The sequence below is a fragment of the Schistocerca cancellata genome, chromosome 2, assembly GCF_023864275.1.
Source record: "Schistocerca cancellata isolate TAMUIC-IGC-003103 chromosome 2, iqSchCanc2.1, whole genome shotgun sequence".
In the NCBI taxonomy this organism is placed as follows: domain Eukaryota; kingdom Metazoa; phylum Arthropoda; class Insecta; order Orthoptera; family Acrididae; genus Schistocerca; species Schistocerca cancellata.
The window spans coordinates 1,001,369,384-1,001,392,156 of record NC_064627.1 but is presented as its reverse complement, the minus strand read 5'-3'; the positions used below and the strand labels follow the sequence as shown (position 1 = coordinate 1,001,392,156).

Below are 22,773 nucleotides of genomic sequence, written 5' to 3'. Positions count from 1 at the left end.
TTACGAGCAGTGTTTTGACACAGTGTCCTTCTGCATAATGTTAACGAAGGATCAAGCTTGCAGAATAGTTTCTCAGATAGGTCAGTTGCTTGAAGACTTCTTGTGTATTAGGACCCAGAACGTTGTCCTGGACTGTGAGTATCGTATCGTCAAGAGTGCCCCAGGGAAGCGTTCTCTAATACATAAATGATCTGATATATAAGGTGAACACCAATCTGCGGCTGTTTATTGATGACTGTAGTGTTAGAGAACTTATGGTCATTGAGCGGTTCTAGAACGATATAGAATGAATTAGACAGAATTTCTATTTGATGTGATGAATGGTAGATTGTATTTTTTAGGGAGGGGGCCGGAGGGGGAGAGGGGGACTCGTCAGGCTTCTGACTGGTTTGATGCGGCCCTCCACGTATCCTCTACAGTTCCTCTAGTACCGTAGAAGTTATTCCGTGATGTCTTAACAGACCACCCTGTCCATTCTCCTTGTCAGTGTTTTCCGTATATTCCTTTCCTCACCGATTCTTCGGAGAACCTCATCCCTTATCTTATCAGTGCACGGAATTTTCAAGATTCTTTTGTAATACCGCATACCAAATGCTTTTATTCTGTTCTTTTCTGGTTTTCCCACCGTTCATTTTTCAGTACCATACAATGCTGTGCTCCAAACGTACAGTCTCATAAATTTCTTCCTCAAATTAAGAGCTACGCTGGATACTAGCAGACCTCTCTTTCTCAGTGCTAGTGGCAGCTTGCTAAAATGTTGGAAACAAACTTAATGCACATGAGTATGAAAAACAATCATGTAATCATGGAATACAATACTGAAGGTGTGCTGCTTGACACCCACGTCAATTAAATACCTAGACGTAACGTTGTAAAGCGATGTGAAATTGAACCAGCGTGTAAGTACGAGTACCATAGTAGGGAAGCTGTATGGACGACTTCGGTTTACTGGGAGAAATTTTAGGAAATGTAGGTCATCTACAAAGGAGACCGCGTATACAATACTTGTGCAACACATCCTGCTCGAGTGTTTGGGATCCCCACAGGTCGGATTAAAGGAAGACGTCGAAGAAATTCGCAAAAGTATTACTAGGTATCTTACCGGTAGACGTGATCAACACGCGAGTATTATGAAGATTGTTCGTAAACTGAAATCGGAATCCTCAAAGGGAAGGCAACGTTCTTTGCGGAAATACTAACGAGAAAATTCAGCGAACTGGTAGTTGGAGCCGACTGTAGAGCGATTCTGCCGCTGCCAACATACAGTTGGCTTAAGGACTGTGAAGACGAGAGAAATTAGAGCTCGTACCGAGATGTATAGACAGTCGATTTTCCCTCGCTCCCTTTGCGAGTGGAACAGGAAAGAGAATGACTAGTAGTAATTCACGGTACCCTCTGTCGTGCACCATACAGTGGCTTGCAAGGTAGGTATGTCATGTCGATGTAGTTTCATATTCGCCTGCTGAGAAAAAACTGTGGAGACACCACAGTCTGGGCGAGCCTCGAAAATTGAAATTGACAGTAATTTTAGTTTTTCATACTGAAATACGTTTTTTAAACGACTGGTGAACTTTCATTGACACAGATTTTCCCTTAGTCTGTCATACACAACATTTAGTAGCAATTAGGTCACGGGTAACTAGACAAATTTCTAGCACAGTATGTTAGGGTAAAAAGAAAAGCTGTGATCTATATGAAGGGGCGACAAATAGCAAGAATGGCTGAGGATTGATTTATGAGTCTTTGGTGCGTGATGTGACAACTATACACTTAGCCACACAATACGTCTTGATCATATACTGTCAGTTTATGCAATGAATCTGCAAGGAATACGCTTTAATGCCTGTATTGTTGATACTTCAGGAAAACATTGTTGTCAATCCTTCAAATGCAAAGCAACGTTGGACTAAAAACAAAAACTGGTTTCTGTCGTATCTGTCGTATCTGGGTCCAGTGGTTATAATAGACCTGAGTTTCATAGCTCACAAATTGACCAGTTGCTTAAAAATTTCCATATTTACACAGTAGAACTTCTAGTACAACGCAGTTCTGTCCTTTCAGCTGAGAAATACCTTCGTAACGCTTTAATGTTTATGTGAAAACCTAGGTGCTAGGTGCTCTGCATTTTGTGTGTTCTTGATAAATGTCATCTTGTTGTACACCATGTGCAGCACTTCCACACGAATTGCCAGATACGCACTTGGGCACGCAGCTCATCATCAGTAGCATCTGACATTTGTATACATGCCTATGTCGATAGTACAAAAAGCTTCGTAGGTATTAAAATAAAAAAATAAGATTACTTGCATATACATGAAAACCACGTGCCTGTTTATTGTAAAATCTTGGATTACAAATTACGTCAGTTTAGAAACGTAGAAAGCCCGTGAACGTTTAAAAGTATAATCGTAACCCAGTACATAAACAGGCATACATCACTACGGTGGCTTCAATTATCTCGTGGTAAAAACAAAATGTCTCATCTCTGCGGGTACACAGATCATTGCACGTACATCTTATAAAACTATAAAACGCTAAATGGAATGAGAACGAGCATTTTGTTACAATACATGTAAACAAGACCATCAGACTATTTCTTCTATCAGTTGCGTGTGAACTGCAATATCATTTATCTGAACCACACTTCCGGGTCGTATCGATAAGACATTTTTTTTTTTTTTACCATGAGATAATGAACCTACCATAGTTATGTATGCATGATTATTTACAAATTCTATTGAAGAGGTTCTTTTGTTTCTAGAGCGATATCATTTGTAAACATCGTAGATGTTTTACACCTAAGAGGCACATCATTTAGTGTAGACATTCATAATATGTAAATAATATTTCTTCCACTTTGGTGTATAAAATGTTTTTTTGTGTTATTGATATGCGTATGCAAACATTTGTTAAAAATTGATTTATTGTCGACTGGAAGCATGCGGCCCTATAAATGTTCGTATAATTGTCATGCCAAGATCGCCTAATCACTGCAGTATTCACATTATCGGATTCAACAAATAACTGCCATCTTCAGATGTGATAATTAATCCAGTCATTTTCATCATGATATATAAACTCTAGTTGTATGCACCATGAAAATGCTTACAAAATGTCATTTGCTGAAACCACTAATTCTATAGTGCAGACCCGCGCGGGGTAGCCGCTCTCTCTAGGGCGTCTTGTCACGGTCCGCGCGGCTCCCCCCGTCGGAGGTCAGAGTCCTCCCTCGGGAATGGGTGTGTGTGTCGCCCTTAGCGTAAGTTAGTTTGAGTTAGATTATGTAGTGTGTAAGCTTAGGGACCGATGATCTCATAAGACCTTGGTCCCATAAAACCTTACCACAAATTTCCAAAACTTTCTATAGTGCAGAGATTACACTGTCTTAACATAATATACTGCACATAAATATTTGCTGTTTATCATCTGTAACAGATGATGGACTGTATGTCCGAATACTGGTCTGGCAAATGGGAACACCTGAAGTACAGCTCACGGTGTGATGTAAGTTTCTCTATTCTACACGATTTTGCGCAGTAGTAGTAGTTTCATAGATTTCTAGATTCTTTAGATACTTTATCCTAGAACAGAGAGATATTCCCGTCTGAAGTTTATGTTGATTGGGGAGACTTCATCTTTCTAATTTAGCACTGGTGCTTGGCAACTGCTCCATTCGAAATTTATGCGCTTCATTCCAAATATTGCTTCTTCAGACAAACGTAACACGAAAGCTCTTCTGATGCTATGCAACTCTGTTCTTTCCCTCAATTTTATTATTTTTGCTGATCAGTAGAGAAAATTATGATAGTGAAGCGAGCGCGTCTCCCAATCGCTCTCGCTCTCTCTCTCTCTCTCTCTCTCTCTCTCTCTCTCTCACTCACTCTCTTACCATGATTGTGAAGATGGTAGCAGTAGTAGTAGCAGAGCACGCGATATTTTTGTAATACCTTCTCGTTTCGAATGTTTCAGTGAGTCTGACGGCAAGGTGTACGAAGCTTACGTGAAGGAGAAGGAGGAAGCGAAGAAGGAATACCAGCAGGCAGTGGCCAGCGGACAGACAGCGGCTCACGTTGCTGTCAGGTGAGTAACTAGCTAGAGCGAGCACAGAAGCCTCGTAATTCGTAGTACTTGACGAATCATGTCGCACCTTCATACTTTTTAGCGCGCGAGACTCCAACACATTCACCGTATCCGTAAACGTGGAGGCGGGCAGCAAGGTCACGTACAACCTGACGTACGAGGAGCTGCTGACGCGCCGCCTCGGCACCTACAACCACGTCATGAACCTACAGCCTGGGCAGGTAGGCAACCCAACTGACGGCCGCGCGCCGCACTTCTGCAGCTCTCCTCGTGTGAAGGCGCTCCGCTGAAGGCTGACCCCTCACCTTATCCTCATTGCTGGCCGTTAGAACACCACAAATGCGGCGCGCAGTAAATGTCAAATTGAGGTGAAGTGCAATAGATGCTTGGATGGCATGTCAGCGCAATCGCACAAACCAGATACGAGTAACGCCATTTACATTCTTGGGCGCAAGGGAAGATTACACATTGGATCTACATCTACATCATAATCCGGAAGTCACCTGATGTGTGGCAGAGCGTACTTTCGGTACCACTATCTGATACCTCCAACGCTGTTACACTCGCGAATAGTGCGTAGGAAGAATGATTATCGGCAAGCCTCTGTATTGGCTCTAATTTCTCGAATTTTCTCCTCGTGGTCAATACGCGAGGTGTATGTGGAGGGAAGTAATGTGTTGATCAGGCTACCATCCATTCAGAGGCTTTTGCACGCAGCGGCCGTTTTTTTGATTTGTAAATAATAGTCCTTTGGAATTTTTATTGGCAGATCTAGATTTCAGCTAGAAACCAGCCATTCTCAATGCACTATCCTCTTTGAGTATTCAATGAACTGTGTACAAAGCCAGACCAACAGGCATTACATGCATTGACCAAAAAAGGATAGTGCATTCAGAATGGCTAGTTTCTAACTGAAATCTAGATCTACCAATAAAACTTCCAAAGGACGACTGATAGCTGAAATCTATTATTTACAAAGTAATGTGTTGTCCAACTCCTCCTCAAAAGTGCTGTCCCGAAATTTCAGTAGTAAATATCTCCGTGATGGACAACGCCTCTCTTATAACGTCTGCCAGTGGAGTTTGTTTAGCATCTCCAAAACCCTCTCTCACCAGCTAAACGATCCCGTGAAGCAACGCGCCGCTCTTCGTTGGATCTTCTTTATCTCCTCTATCAGTCCTATCTGATAGGGATCCCAGACAGATAGACAATACTCAAGAATCGGGCCAACAAGCGCCTTATAAGCCACTTCTTTCGTGGATCAGTTAAATTTCCTTAAGATTCTTCCGATGAATCTGAGCCTGGTATCGGCTTTTCCCATTATCTGTTTTATGTGGTCATTCCACTTAAGGTCGGTCTGGATAGTTACTGCTACATATTTTACGGCGGATGCTGTCTCCAGCTGTTAGTCATCAATAGTGTAGCTGTATAGTAGTGGATTCCTTTTCCTATGTATGCGCAATATATTACATTTATTTACGTTCATGGTCAACTGCCAGAGCCTGCATCAATCATCAGTCGGCCCCCGGTAGCTGAGTGGTCAGCGTGACGGAATGTCAATCCTCAGGGCCCGGGTTCGATTCCCGGCTGGGTCGGAGATTTTCTCGGCTCAGGGACTGGGTGTTGTGTTGTCCTAATCATCATCATTTCATCACCATCGACGCGCAGGTCGCCGAAGTGGCGTCAAATCGAAAGACCTGCACCAGGCGAACGGTCTGCCAGACGGGAGGCCCTAGCTAGCCACACGACATTTCATTTCATTTCACCAATCATCAACACTCTGCAGGTCGTTCTGCAAATTCTTACTGTCTTCTGGCGTTGCTACTTTGGTACACAACTGCATCATCTGCGAATTTCCTTAAAGAGCATCCGAGGCTTTCTGCTAGATCATTTTTAAATATTGTAAACAGCATCGGTCCTATCACACTTCCCTGTGGTACTCCGGGTATTAACTTTAATCTGTCGATTTTATTCCGTTAAGAGCGACGTGTTGAGTTCTATCTGCAAGAAAGTCTTGAATCCAATCGCAAGTCTGCTCGTATTTTTTTCATTTAACGGCAATTCGGGACGGAGTCAAATGCCTTACTGAAATCAAGGAACACGGCATCAGCCTGAGCGCCGTTGTCCACTGCGCTGTGGATCTCATGGAGGAACAGACGCGAGCCGAGTTTCGCAGGATCTCTGTTTGCGGAATCCATGTTGATTTTTATGGAGGAGATGTTTATTTACCAAAACGATCATAATTCTTGAGCATAAAACATGTTCCATAATTCAACAACAGATTGAAGTCAACGATATAGGTCTATAACTGTGTGGATCTGTCTTACGGCCCTTGTTTAAAAGCGGGAATGACCTACGCTTTTTTCCAGTGGTTAGGTACCTTTCGTTGCTCAAGTGATCTACTATAAATTGCAGCTAGAAGGGGAGCAAGTTCTTTCGCATAATCTTTATAGAATCTTATAGGTATCCCATCTGGATGTGGTCCTGACGCCTTTCCACTACTAAGGGATTGTAGCTGCTTTTCAGTTCCGCGATCGGTTATCTCAATATCTGCCATTTCGACATTCGTACGACGGTTGAAAGGAGAGACAGTGTTACGATCTTCCACGGTGAAACAATTTCGTAAGACCGAATTCAGTATTTCGGCCTTCTTACTGTTATCTCCTGTTTCGGTGCCGGTGTGGTCGCTGCGAGAATGAATAGATGATGGTAACCCACTTACCGATTTTCATACGATGAAACTCTCTTAGTATATGTGAGAGAACAGATACCAACTTCGTATAGTTAAGGCTAACCGGCCATTGACCTCCTTCTGTGCTGGATGCAAACGCATTGTCCGAACTCTTACGGGACTCGGTAAGATTGTCTGGCGTGAGTAATGAGTCTAATGGGCAGGGGCACTGCGAATGTTGTGTGTGGACATTAAGTTGGGAATGTGGGTCTCACGAGGAGCGTGCAAGGGATAAATCCATGCAGTCGCACTATCCTTTGTGGATAGAGCGTCTGCCATGTAAGAAGGAGATCCTGGGTTCGAGTCCCGGTCGGGGCACAGATTTTTCAACTGTCCCGTTGATGTATATCAACGCCTGTAGACAGCTTAGGGTGTTGATTTAACTATTTCAAAATCTCTTAGAGTTTTTACTCAGGTCGGTTGACAACGTCTTACTTTCAAAATCATTGAACGCTTCTCTCATTGCTCTCCTTACTCATTTTAGCTTCGTTCGGTTTTTGTTTGTCACCTAGGTTTTTACTTCTCTTTAATCTGAGATGAAGTCCTCTTTAATTACATAGCGCTTTTCTAACACGGCTATTAAACCATGGTAGATCTCTCCATGGATTTGTCATCTAGAAATCACATTTGAATGTTGGTTGTTTGAGAATATCGTGCTGTGCCCCTTTTGAAAGGAAATGTAGTCCATTAACAAAGGGAGTAGCTTACAAATCACTCGTTCGACCAATGCTTGAACGTTGCTCCTCAGCCTATCTCAGGAGATAGAGAAAGTCGAAAGAAGAGCAGCATATTTCGTTACAGGTTCATTTAGTAAGCGTGAGAGCGTCAGGGAAATGCTCGGTCAACTACAGTGGCAAAAGCTGCAAGAGAGGCGTTCTGCATTATGGTATGGTCCACTATTAAAATTCCGAGAGCTTACGTTCCTAGAAGAGTCAAACAATGTACTGAACTATACATGCTGTCGTTCCGTGATTTGTTGCAAAATTTGATCAGAATCCTACGACTGTTCTGCGAATATGGTATTGATGTGTTCAGGTAGACCATGCCGTACCTCAGCGCTCGAAAGGATAGACATATTGTTTGCTCAGCTGTCAAATACGTTGAATCGGAAAATGTAATTGTTTGCAGCAAGATAAGTATTCGCACGGACAGTGAGACGTCTGGAGCACCACGGACTGCCAGCTGTTGTGGCTTCCCTTGACTTGTTGCAAAAAAAAAAGGCGCTCCGACTATGGGGTACAACGAAGATACTGACACAGGAGGGGCACCACGTAGTGTATCAAACGACTCCCTGATCAGCATACAGCGTCATATCATAACAGACATATCTGCGTATGGAAGCACAGAGGAGAAGAAACATACCAGATTCTGTGTGTCATCCTGATGAGTTACAGCACTGTCGTGATGGCTATACAACAAGACCAACCTCTGGTAGTACTCGTAGCCAGTTATTTGGACAGAAGGCGCTAAATTTTATTTTCAATATGTCGTTTAATTATTGACTGAATTCAAAAATTTAAAAAGTTGTCTTAATATACTCATTAAGAGGCGTAACCTTACGTTAAGATAAAACAAAGGTTCGCAAAGGTTAACACAAGTCACAAAGTGTAAATATATCTTGAGGCAAACTAACTCAGAGCGCCCAAATTATGCAGACTATATTCGTCCGATATATGAGAATGAGAACACTCGGCGATTTTCAACAGGCCTTACAGGTGATTTCAAACCTTTTTGAAACTTTTCCTCACTTACATCCCCCACAAAAATATGAAAGGAGAAAAGTTGGTCATTACTGCATTTTCGTTGTCCGTGCAGTAAATCTTCAGCATCAGGCATGTGGTTTCAAATTATGACTTCTTTACTCCTTACCCTATTTGCAACACATCTTGCAGAAGTATCCACATGCCATGTTTCCTTGTACCGTTGACTTTCCAAACACAGTTATATATCTTTATACACAATTTTCTTCTCGAAATTTACGTACTCTGTCGTTTTCGGACCAGGGTCCCCTACCTCAAATTGATACTTTTACATTTCTCCATCATCCCAGAAAGTTTTTAACATCGTAACGGGATCAACTTGTATGCCACTGAAAGTAACTACAAAATGTACCATTGTAAGACACATAGTTCAGGACATAAGACATCACAAAAATTGAGGCGCGTGAAATACTACCTTTTCTTATAACCGATCGATTAGATTCTCTTAGTAATTCGGGGGGATTTACTGGTCCTCTCGAACATCGCGGCATGTTATAATTTCGTCGCCTCTTAATATAATGATTATTTCGACTATTCGTTGTATTCATTGTTTAGCCTTGTCATGACCATCGTATGTAAGCTTCCAGAAGATAACTATTTGAAGGTACGTAACTGTGTTTGAAAGCCATAAGTTTCTAGAGCAAGTTTGCCAATTAGTCCCTACCTCGAGTGACACCTCATTCAGACCATAATGAAACAAAAAACAAACGCGTTCTTCCTGTATTTTGGTCCAGGTGTCAAGGTTCAACCTCCCTGGAGACAACGTAATTTAAATATGAAGACCATTGTATCAGAAAAATTCTAAGGTGTCGCCAGACGAAGTTTCCGTTTTATTTTTACATTATGCAAAGTAAAAGTTAATATCTACGAAATACTCAAAGACAAGCCTGTCAGACGAAACCTGCAATGCTAGCTACACAGCGTTTTAAATAAAAATGGTCAAAACTAGAAAAAAAGTTGCTATAATATGTACGGAAACCGTTACCTGTTGAGATATCGCTCAATCTGTCCTCTCACTCCAACCTGTCTGTTACTTAGAAGTAAATACTACGGGCAGTGCTGCATGTGTTCATCACGCAGCCAGAAACATTTTTCAGCGCTTTCTCTAGTCAACTATGCAATCTTTCAAATACACCTGACTCCATTCGGATTGCGTCATATGCATTGGTCAAACGCTCCTGTATCGCCTGCACATTGTTGACGTGTTGGGCATAAACTATTGACTTCAAATGTCCCGGTAGCCACAACTCTAACGGATTCATATCTGGTGAACAGACAGGTGGCCATGCTACTGGACCTCCTCGACCAATCCATCGCCCACGAACCATTGCAGTTTACTACTGTCTAACGATCCGTAGAAAATGGGGTGGTGCCGCGTAGTACATAAACCACAGTAGCTAACTTCCTGCAAGGGTAATTGCCACCACTTTGGATTCCGGAGAAATGAAGGAACTTATCTTAGAAGGGACTTGTCTTAGAAGATAGATTAAGGAAAGGCAAGCCTACATTTACAGCATTTGTAGACTTAGAGAAAGTTTTTGATAGACCTAGAGAAAGCTTTCGACAATATTGACTGGAACACTCTCTTTAAAATTCTGAAGGTAGTGGGGGTAAAATACAGAGAGCGAAGGGCTATTTACAACTTGTACAGAAATGGCGAGGAAAGCATTTCTGAACAAGAGAAAAAAATTGCTAACATCGAATATAGCTTTAAATGTTAGGAAGTCTTTCCCGAAGGTATTTGTCTGGAGTGTGGCCATTTATGGAAGTGAAACATGGACGATAAAAAGTTCATATAAAAAGTTCATATTAAAAGAGAATAGAAGCTTTCGGAATACTGTGCTACAGAAGAATGCTGAAGATCAGATGGATCGATCACGTAACTAATGAGGAAGTCCTGAATAGAACTGAGGATACAAGACACATTCACAAGACACATTCGGAGACATCAAGGGATCACCAGTTTAGTGTTGGAGGGAAGTGTGGGAGGTAAAAATCGCAGAGGGAGACAAGAGATGAATAAGTAAGTAGATTCAGCAAGATGTCAGTTGCAGCAGTTATTCGATGAAGATGCTTGCACAGGATAGATTGAGAAAGAGAACTGCATCAACCCAGTCTTCGGACTGAAGACCACAACAACAACAATACCGACATAATGTTGACCAATAACGCTGGTAACTCATCAATCAAAACTCGCTGATGCACAGTACCTATTACTTCGTTTGGTAAAATTTGTCCTATTAGTCTCACTAACAATTTTTGCTGATACAGTGATACTGAAACGATCCACATTCCTCGCCTACATGACTGTTAGAATGTTTGCACCTGCCCATACGTGAGTACAGTCGAAATTTGCTATGTCATCTCTTATGACTCTACACATTACATGTCACATGTAAAAGGGTCCATATCTCTATAGGTATTGGTTTTAGGACATATGTAGTTATATGAGCTTCTAGTTTTGCTCATTACTACGTTCTGTGGGAGTAAGTGACACTTTGTTTTAAAACATTCTGTACTTTTTACTCTGTAACATAAACTATGACAAATATCCTTGAGTCTATTTCTTTCGTTTGCCGAAGTGAAGCTTTATGTTTCAAAATAATGGAAGACACTTTCCTTAACAGACCTGCCGACTAGATAAAAACGTAGTGTTTTCTTTGCGGAGCAAGCGATCATTATCATAAATTGCTTGTTATTGCACGCTCAACAGGATCCTACAGGTTGTGTATTTGCAAATCTGCGCATAAAAAGGTGCTTGCACCAACTTTCCGGAATACCATTATGCAAACGGAGTTGGGTCATAGTTCCGAGAACGACGGAGAACGAACGATAAATCTGGGAAGATAATGCATACGTGGGACAACGCCGCAGCGTCTTACGACACGTAAACAACTTGGCGGGTAATGACACTTGCAGTCTCTCACTTTACTACGATGTTAGCTGTGACAGAGTCTTTAATAAACACATCTTCACAGCATGTCCAACCGCAACAAAGCTTCATACCTGACTACAGAACAGGAAAGTGTAAATTTCTGTACTCCAGGAATAGTAAAATTAATGCTTGGCTGAGTCGCAACTAGTTCACACACATCATTTTCTTTAGGTTAGGTACCTCAGCCAGTAAGATCTTCTCACTGGACTTCTGATTCGATTGATGTGGCCTGTGCCTGTATCTTCATCTCAAAGTAGGACTTACCCCTAAAGTCCTCGGTTATTTGTAAGATATCTTCTAATCTCTGTCTTGTCCTACAGTGTTTATTCTCTACAGCTTTCGCTAGTACAATGGAAGCTATGCCCTGATTACTTAACACGTCCTTTTCCCTGTCCCTCCTTCTAACCAGTCTTTTTAAAAAAAAAATTCGTTTTCTTGCCGATTCTGAAAAGTACCACCTACTTTTTTCGTTATGAGTCCACTTAATTTTCAGTATCCTTCTGTAACGCTATACTTCAGACTCTTTAATTCAATTCTTTTCCGGTTTTTCCACATCCGCGGTTCACTTCCATACAATACTGGTCTCCAAACGTACTTGCTCAACAGTTTCTTTCTCAAGTTAAGGGCGGTGTTTAATGCCAGTAGACTTCTTTTGGCCAGGAAAGGCCCCTCTTTGGCTGTGATAATCTGCTGCTTATATCCTCCTTGTTACGTCCGTTATGCGTTATTTCGCCTCTCACAGTAACGACTATCCCTCAGCTTCTCTGCTACATGGGCCCAGTACCCTTACGTTTGTCCCTGATCTCATCGCTGTACACACAGCTGTATCCTCCTTTCTTTGATTTACTCTGTCTTTGTTCTGTGATCATCAGACTGTTCATTACATTCAACAGGTTTTGTAATTATTCGTCAAGTTCACTGCTAAGGGAACATTCCCAAGTGTCAATAAACGATGTTGATGAAATTTGGCGGTTGTTTAGAGGGGGAGGAATAGCGCAATACGTATTTTTTTGTGCCCAATTTCACTTTTAAGGGATAAAACACAACCCGAAAAGTAATTTAACATTTTAGTTATAGAAGGACTGTCTTCGAAACGATGATACATAAGAGATGTTTTTCATATAAATTTGATACGTAATTAATGTTCTTGAAAACTCCGTAATCAACTTCTGTAGTAATTTGAAAGTTTACAAAATACCCCACCACTATTAATTTTGAAAAAAGAAAACTTTTGTTCCATCGTAAATTAAGGAAGTTTTCAAACCACATACATCGCTGTGTAATAAAGCTGATTCCTGAACTACCATTTTTGAAGAATAAGCTATACACAATGTGCTGTCTGACTATTTTCAACATACTTTATTAAAATATCTAAACATTCATTATTATTCATATTGTTTATTTTACATAATTTGTTTTGTTTTAAACTGCTGTTTTACGTTTTTTTGTTTTTGTTTTTTAGTTTACCGTCTCACGATCTGTATTTCATTAAATGAAAATAATAAGTAACTCATTATTATGACAGGAAAACATTACGATATTGATAATCTGTGAGGAAATGCCTAAAACATAACGGTTTTTTACACCACGCACTTCAAATAAACGAAATTGCTTCATATATTATATACACGACGGAGAAGACAATACGAAACAAAATTCAGCAAGCTTCCAAATTTTCACGGGTGATCCTCTAAATACCCTGATTGGTGTCAGGCATATTTCAAAAACACTGACAAGCCAAGAGAGTTGGTTATGTGCTAGAGACTGCAGCTTGGTTGTACTGTTTCTCGGGTGGAGATTGACGTCATAAACATTCAACAGCTGAAAATCTTCTCACGAAGTTCTTCCAACATCGAAAGCTGTAAACGTTCCACGGCTGTATTTGTGCTGTCGAGCCCTTTGGGATCACCAAATGTTTCTTGTCTTTCGGTATGACACTCAAAACGTTTTCTTCTTTCTAATTTTTTTCCTGCGCTTTTTAAAAGAAACTATCGTTGAGTTTGAGCCGAGAATTCGAGAGTCTCTTTTTGAAGCCCCAAATGTCCTTGACAATTTCGAAATCTGGTAAACAAGCATCTGATGAGGTCAAAAGATATTTGAAAGATGTTTTCTTTCCCAGTGAGGGAAAAATATCTCTATTATTGTTAGATTCTTGCTGAGGTCAGTGTGAAAGATACGTATGAGGCATCGTACATGAGGACAAGAAACCTGTCCGTCTGGTGATCCCGGAGGGCTCGACGGCACCGACCGGACCGAGACTCGAACTCGGGATCTTTGCCTTTTACGGGCAAGTCCTCTACCATCTGAGCTACCCAAGCACGACTCATGACCCGCCCTCACAGCTTCAATAGTGCCAGTACCTCTTCTCCAACCTTTCAAACTTCACAGAAGCTCTTCTGCGAACATCAGCGCCCACTCCGCTGCAGAGTAAAAATCTCATTCTGGAAACATCCTCCCGGCTGTGGCTAAGCCATGTCTCCGCAATATCGTTTCTTTCAGGAGTGCTAGTTATGCAGGTTCGCAGAAAAGCTTCTGTGAAGTTTGGAAGGTACGAGACGAGGTACTGGCACAAATGAAGCTGTGAGGACGGGTCGTGAGTCGTGCTTGGGTAGCTAAGATGGTAGAGCACTTGCCCCGCGAAAGGCAAAAGTCCTGAGTTCGAGTATCGGTCAGGCACACAGTTTTAATCTGCCAGGAAGTTTCATATCAGCGCACACTCCGCTGCAGAGTGAAAATCTGATAACAGATACTTATTACTTTCAGTTAAAAAAAATACACGCATGTGAAACGGTAAACTAAAAAAAACAACAGAAATGAATGTAAAACCTATAATAACCATTTTAAACATGAATCACATATAAGTAAAATGAGTAAGGAGACTAGTAATGAATGATTAGATATTTTAATTAGGTATGTTGAAAATACTCAGACAGCACACTGTGTACAGCTTATTTTCCAAAAATGGTGTTTCAGAAATCAACTTTATTACGTAGGGATGTTTGTGGCTTGCAAACATCTTTAATTTATGTTGTGACAAAAGTTTTCATTTTTCAAAATTAATTAATGGTCGTGTAGTGTTCTGAAAATTTCAATTTATTACAAAAGTTTGTTATGCATTTTTCAAGAACAATAATTACTTGTCACCTTTTTATGTAAAACATTTTTTATGTATCAGCATTTCGAAGATATTCCCTCTAAACCTAAAATTCAGATTACATTTCGGTGTTTGTTTTACCCCATTAAAAGTGAAACTGGGCAAAAACAAATGAATTTTCCCTTTCTACCCACCATCCAAGTTTCATCAAGACACTTGGGAACCATTTTTCCTGATAATACCAGTGTCGTCAGCGACTCTTTCCAATGATATGATTTCAGCCTGAGTTTTAATCCAGCTCTTATATCGCTTTTTTAAATTTCCATTATTGTTTCTTCGTTGTACAGGTTGAGGAGTAGGAGATGCAGATTACATCTTTGCATTACACTCTTTTTCAATTCGAAAACTTATGTCTTACTATTTTATTCCTACTGTCCATCTTGGTTCTGGCACATTTTGTATATTACCTGTCTTTCCTTACACTGTATACCTATTTTAAAAACGATTTAAAACATCTATTTTTTCTAGGTTGAAGAATCATCTGTAGGTTTCTTGATCCATTGTTAAGATTTCAGTGAAGATTAAAAACCATGGCGTCACTGGGGCTTTAAACTTGTAGCAAAATTAAAAGTTTATTAACATACACAACTTTAATTGTCTGTCCTTTATGTAACTGTCATGTGGGGGCTAGCACAGATTCATGTCAACATCATTTCTGCTGACAGCAAGTCCATTTGGCGTACAGAGGCATCAATAGAAACTTGAGCAGACGTGCGCTGGTAGACTTGTACGTCACGAAGTAATGTCTACATTGACAATATATAGCAGGTATTATAAGCAGATCGACAAATGAATGCAGAAGCATGTGTTCAAGATGTACGCATACCAAAATGAAAACGTGGTCAGCGCAGAAATGTTGTTATCACTCGTCTTTTTGCAAGTAAGACTTGATAATGGCTTAAAATCCAAAACACTCCTGCGTGGATATTAATGATGTTTAATGTTGCTATAGGTTTACGGCCGCGGTGGATCCATAGTTTTAACCTTAAATTGATTCATACAAGTACCTAGCAGTAACAATGCGTGTAAGCTTGAAATGAAAGGATCGAACATCAGGAAAGTTGTAGCCCTTCGCTCACCTACTGGATGGGTTTTAAAATGCTTACACTGTTTGTTCCAGGCAATTGATCCATGTGGAGAAAATATACCCAACTGCACGAATAAGGAGTTGCACCAAGCAAGTATATAGAACGGGGAAAAGGTTTAAGCTACATATTGAACAACCTGAAGTGGGAGATAATCGAAAAACAAAAACATATCGGAAAAACAACATTGTTTTAAATGATCTGAGGACAATCTGCAGCCTCTAGTGGGAGGGAAAAAGCATGTATGTATGAATATGTATGTGACTCCCACAAGCACTTGGATACAGTTTCTACTAATATGCTTCCATCGCATGAGACCAAGGCGGAGGCATGTGCAGAGTTGATGGCCGAGGTATCGCCAGCACTGATGGTGGCATTACGCTTCAGAAGCCACTGTGTCAGGCCTTATCGCTGCGTAACACCTCTGAACGACTTCACATGTGATCAGTGATAAGGTGTCACCATCGGAATGAAAGCTCAATTCCTGACTTTAGAATTTGCTATAGCTGACACCCACATGTGGCTTGTGGAAAGCCCATGTTCAGGATCTTGTTCAGAAACTAAATGCTGCTTTATTTACCATTAGAACAGTATCTGAAATAAGTGACAGTTCAACACGAAAAGTAGTCTACTTCGTATATTTTCATACGTTTGTGTCATATGGTATTATGTTTTGGGGTAATTCTTCTCATTAAAAAAAGGGTGTTTTTGGCTCAAAAACGGGCTGTTCGAGCTATATGTGGTGTAAGTTCGAGAACCTCTTGTCGACTCCTATACAATAGTCTGGGAATTCTGACATTGTCCTCACAGTACATATTTTCTTTAATGTTTGTTGTTGGCAATATTAGCTTATTCCCAAGAATTAGCAACTTTCACTCAGTTAATACTAGGCAGAAATCAAATCTGCATGTGGAATGCACTTTCTTGACTCTTGTGCAGCAAGGAGTGCAGTATTCTGCTGCATCCATTTTCAATAAGGTACCACAAGAACTCAAAAATCTTAGCAGTAGCCCAAACACTTTTAAATCTAAACTGAAGAGTTTCCTCACGGCTCACTCCTTCTATTCTGTCGAGGAGCTCCTGGAAGAGCTGAAAAATTAAGCAAATTCCAGTGTTACATTGTTGATTTTCTTTATTTAAACTTACGACTTGTCGCCTGAATATGTTTCTTATATTTCATTTTATCTGTTTCTACTATCGTGTTATAATTTCATCTATTGACTCGTTCCATGACCGTGGAGACTTCTCCTTAATTTGGTCCCACGGAACAATAAACAAATAAATACACACACACACACACACACACACACACACACACACACACACTGATTTCCCTCCACCTTTATCGCAGTTCCAGATATAAACTGCCGTGAAAAAAAAAATGCAGCACCCTGCATGATAAGGTTATTTTATTGACAAGTGAGGTGACAGGTAGCAGTTCATCATTTTAGGAGTGTATGATAACAAATTCAGACCAAATGAAACACACACGTCACAGTAAAGGATGCTCAAACAGTCTCATCAAAACAGCGTACTCTCCTCGGACAACAACACAAGCGCGTATTCTCGCATGCAAATGATCATAAAGGTGCCGAACGGCATTTTGCAATAGATTGTCCCAAGAATTTGTACTTTCGTTGCAATTTGGCGATGGCCTTTGCAGGCCCTGGGGAAAAAGTAAGTTCCCAATTCATCATGTTCGTACGTGTTCAGTTGGCCAGTGGTCTGGCGATCTTGTTGGCCAGGGCATTGTTCTACAGCATGAGAACCATACGCTGCAAAAGCGCATCACCTTCTTGTCGAATAAATGGCAGTTCCACGGGAATAATAGCCAATGAATCGTTGTAATTGATCGCTTCCCACACCCTGAAGCCTGTGATTGGACCTGTGTCATTGGCGAATACTCTCTGGAATAGGCAGATCTGGTCTACGCCGTACACGTACACGTGAATGTCCATTACTTGCGCACGCGCACCCGCACACACACACACACACACACACACACACACACACACACACACACATACATACACAGAACCTAATCTCATCACTGAAGACAGCAGAGTGCGATCTTGTACCGTATGCTGCAAACGTCAATTTTTTCGATTTCGTCATGTAAAATACTGGGATGCTTTCACACTTGAATTTGCTTTGTTTGTGATTACAACTGGCTCAAAATTACTTAAATGTGGATCTCGGTTGAAGTACCTAAAGCGAAATGCGTCTCCTCATGGAACAGTTACAGTGAGTAAAGCTCAATCAAAGTATAAATCATGCGTTTATGAAACCTTTCCCCCGCGAATAACACATCAGTGCACCGACATTACGAATTTCACTGAAAATGAACTTTCGTAAAGTATGTCAGGTGTTATTACTTACTGAGCTACCATTTCACGCCATCGGAGGTTCGAGTCCTCCCTCAGGCATTGGCGTTTGTGTTGTCCATAGTGTAAGTTAGTTTACGTTAGATTAAGTAGTGTGTAGGCTTAGGGACTGATGACCTCTGCAGTTTGGTCCTATAACAACTTACTACAAATTTCCAAATTTTCCTTTTCACGCTGTCTTTCAGTTTTCCCAGCTCTTATTCTCATTTGATCCCTTTCTCACGTGGAAATTGCACTCCACTGTGGTCGAAAGTGCAGAGTCGTGCAATCAACACCACACTGTGAGCAGCAAGATGAAAATAGTGCGAACAGCCAACAAACGAGCGGGCTGATAACGTACGCTGGGAAATATGTCATAAGCATGATACCTTTTGAAACGTCGGCTGTGGTGTACACAGTACGATCTGACCCGATTCATGTTTTTCAGTACTAAATTACTGCAGAAAAGAATAACGAGCTGACCCGATCTCACTCAAGTGTTAAAGAGCATACCAAAGTCGGGGTGAAAACGCATTAAACTGTATTTTGGCCTCGGCTACATTTGATACGTTTTGAAACGATGCCCCCTCATCCGCATCAGCTGTCAAGAGTGTACAAAGTGAAAAACCGTCTCCCTTTCATCAAGTCAATTTGCGCATTATTGTGGATTTACTTTATACACACCATCATCCCTGCAATGAACACAAGTACTGTGTGATGTAGAGAAACGATTGTGGAGACGGTGAGGAGCCAAGTGGTATGTTCTGTGCAGGTGGTGCGGGACCTGCAGGTGGACGTGTACATACAGGAGAGCAGCAACGTGACGACGCTCCGGGTACCAGAACTGCGCTCCGGCAACGAAGTTGAACCCGACGAGGACGCTAAACGTGAGTACAGGAACATTTTTCTAGGCTTTGCTAAGCATCCATTAATATTCGTTGTGCTACAGTATCTCTTGAAAAATTTAGAGACGGCCGCTGTGACCGAGCGGTTCTAGGCGCTTCAGTCCGGAACCACGCGGCTGCTACAGTCGCAGGTTCGAATCCTGCCTCGGACATGGATGTGTGTGATGTCCTTAGGTTAGTTAGGTTTAAGTAGTTCGAAGTCTAGGGGACTGATGACCTCCGATGTTAAGTCCCATAGTGCCTAGAGCCATTTTTGAAAAATTTAGAGTGTAAATACGTACGTACAGGTACGTATCTCGTTAGCGCAAACGGATCCTCAGTTGTACTGTGAAATTAAAATGACATTCTATAGTTCAGTTCAGTAGCTAACAGAGACAGCAGTTTTCAAGTGTAGAGTAATGTCGACACGTTTCTGTTTAGGTACCATTCCCAACAATGTTTCAACGATTGCTGCGTGTGCATATATGCAGGAGTTAAGTTTTCGAACTTCTCAGCATCCACGTCTAACGTTCTGCATGTATTCTAACTCCTCTTACAAACGCAGTATCGTGGTAAGGGCAAGCAACAGCTTCTTAGGCGATGCAAATGCTGAGACTACTGAGGTTCCCGAGCGGCTCTAGGACACCCTATTGCGATCACACGTTACGTATCAGAAAATAGGGGAGCTTGTTTGAACTTAAGTTTCTCCAATAGTTTACTTTTCTAAAGAAATTAGAGATGTTAGCATTTGGGTCGCATGTTCTCTGATCTGTTAGCATAGGTATTGTATTCCACTAAGTACACTCCTGGAAATGGAAAAAAGAACACATTGAGACCGGTGTGTCAGACCCACCATACTTGCTCCGGACACTGCGAGAGGGCTGTACAAGCAATGATCACACGCACGGCACAGCGGACACACCAGGAACCGCGGTGTTGGCCGTCGAATGGCGCTAGCTGCGCAGCATTTGTGCACCGCCGCCGTCAGTGTCAGCCAGTTTGCCGTGGCATACGGAGCTCCATCGCAGTCTTTAACACTGGTAGCATGCCGCGACAGCGTGGACGTGAACCGTATGTGCAGTTGACGGACTTTGAGCGAGGGCGTATAGTGGGCATGCGGGAGGCCGGGTGGACGTACCGCCGAATTGCTCAACACGTGGGGCGTGAGGTCTCCACAGTACATCGATGTTGTCGCCAGTGGTCGGCGGAAGGTGCACGTGGCCGTCGACCTGGGACCGGACCGCAGCGACGCACGGATGCACGCCAAGACCGTAGGATCCTACGCAGTGCCGTAGGGGACCGCACCGCCACTTCCCAGCAAATTAGGGGCACTGTTGCTCCTGGGGTATCGGCGAGGACCATTCGCAACCGTCTCCATGAAGCTGGGCTACAGTCCCGCACACCGTTAGGCCATCTTCCGCTCACGCCCCAACATCGTGCAGCCCGCCTCCAGTGGTGTCGCGACAGGCGTGAATGGAGGGACGAATGGAGACGTGTCGTCTTCAGCGATGAGAGTCGCTTCTGCCTTGGTGCCAATGATGGTCGTATGCGTGTTTGGCGCCGTGCAGGTGAGCGCCACAATCAGGACTGCATACGACCGAGGCACACAGGGCCAACACCCGGCATCATGGTGTGGGGAGCGATCTCCTACACTGGCCGTACACCACTGGTGATCGTCGAGGGGACACTGAATAGTGCACGGTACATCCAAACCGTCATCGAACCCATCGTTCTACCATTCCTAGACCGGCAAGGGAACTTGCTGTTCCAACAGGACAATGCACGTCCGCATGTATCCCGTGCCACCCAACGTGCTCTAGAAGGTGTAAGTCAACTACCCTGGCCAGCAAGATCTCCGGATCTGTCCCCCATTGAGCATGTTTGGGACTGGATGAAGCGTCGTCTCACGCGGTCTGCACGTCCAGCACGAACGCTGGTCCAACTGAGGCGCCAGGTGGAAATGGCATGGCAAGCCGTTCCACAGGACTACATCCAGCATCTCTACGATCGTCTCCATGGGAGAATAGCAGCCTGCATTGCTGCGAAAGGTGGATATACACTGTACTAGTGCCGACATTGTGCATGCTCTGTTGCCTGTGTCTATGTGCCTGTGGTTCTGTCAGTGTGATCATGTGATGTATGTGACCCCAGGAATGTGTCAATAAAGTTTCCCCTTCCTGGGACAATGAATTCACGGTGTTCTTATTTCAATTTCCAGGAGTGTAATTAGCAACATACCTTTCCTCGATGTAAGGTGCGTCATACGATTTCTTTTAAGCAACCACTGCGAAGTGTGGTGTATGACTTATTGATTTTTTATCGCTGATAAAAAAATTTAAAAAATACAGCAGATTTCACACTTCCATAAAGTACAGCAAGTCCTCTACAAACGCGAGACAGTTTAATATTGGAGTAAACTGTCTTGCATTTGCAGGGGATTTTGCTATCCTTACTAAAAAGCGTCACTTTTGTTGTAATACAAATTAATCTTTTAGGAGAAATAGCCAATAGGACCGGCTTAACATTCACTGTAGAAAAAAATATATTTTTTAACAAACATTAGAAATGTGTCGAAATTTCTGAAAGCACGCATTGGGCAGATAAAGGTTAAAAAATTTACACGTCTTGACGAGGTAGTCCAAGAAAACGGTTTCGAAAAAGGTAGTATCGCAGAAATGATATATAAAATGGGAATAGCTTAGGGTACAACTGAAAGACCTTCTAAACATCCAGAAATAAGCCATTACAATGCACTAGTGAAGCCATGTCCGCAGCTCGTGGTCGTGCGGTAGCGTTCTCGCTTCCCACGCCCGGGTTCCCGGGTTCGATTCCCGGCGGGGTCAGGGATTTTCTCTGCCTCGTGATGACTGGGTGTTGTGTGCTGTACTTAGGTTAGCTAGGTTTAAGTAGTTCTAAGTTCTAGGGGATTGATGACCATAGATGTTAAGTCCCATAGTGCTCAGAGCCATTTGAACCATTTTTGAAGCCACAATGTCTACAAGAAAGCGAATGTCTACCACTAAGCTACAATTTAGATAAATTAGAAATTCGAGAAAGACGAATCATTGGGAAATTATTAGGCTCACGGAAAGCTACTGGAGGATGGAAATTACGAAATAACAATTAATTTAACAAAATGTAGCTAAAACACATCAGAAGTAATGAGAAAAAGAATGATATATTGTAGACATTGGTATCGAATGCAAGTCACTAGTTAACTGAAAATAACTTCAAATATTTGCTGGCTCAAAAGTGAACTGAGAGAAGTGTTTAGGGGAAAATAATTGAATATGGAAGAATTGCAAGGTACGAAAGTGAGAATACGCGACTGAAATGATCAGAATACAGGAAGGAAAAACACACTGAACAGATGAATACTGAGATAAAAGAAGGACGAGCAAGAAATTAAAAGTGGCACGTGGTCGTTTGTTGGCTCATGCCAGGAAAAAAAGTCTCGAATTTTCGACGGTGGATTAGTGTTCTGATTAGCCTAATTATACCTAAGATCTCGACTTAATGTTTCTGCTACTTTACGTTAGTGTCTCAAATAGAATCATGTGTTTTCGTGTTTGTGTGCATATGCGGTGTACGTTTGCTTTTGTGTTTGTGTGCGTTTGTGTTTGTGTGCGTTTGTGTTTGTGTGCGTTTGTGTTTGTGTGCGTTTGTGTTTGTGTGCTTTTGTGTTTGTGTGCGTTTGTTTTGTGCTTTTGTGCATGTGTGGGTGGGTGCGTGTGCGTTTGTGTTTGCGCGGCGCGCGCGCGCGTCTGTGTGTGTGTGTGTG

At 42.1% G+C, this 22,773-nt stretch overlaps 1 protein-coding gene across 1 annotated transcript in view; it reads left to right on the top strand.

The window, feature by feature from the left end:
* The window catches only part of LOC126160490 (inter-alpha-trypsin inhibitor heavy chain H4-like), a 216,823-nt gene that overhangs the window by 127,094 nt on the left and 66,956 nt on the right, over positions 1 to 22,773 (top strand). The window contains exons 3-5 of the mRNA XM_049916911.1: positions 3,970 to 4,080; positions 4,163 to 4,301; positions 18,881 to 18,995. Of these exons, the coding sequence (XP_049772868.1) occupies positions 3,970 to 4,080; positions 4,163 to 4,301; positions 18,881 to 18,995 (365 nt within the window). The remainder of the gene's footprint in view (positions 1 to 3,969; positions 4,081 to 4,162; positions 4,302 to 18,880; positions 18,996 to 22,773) is intronic.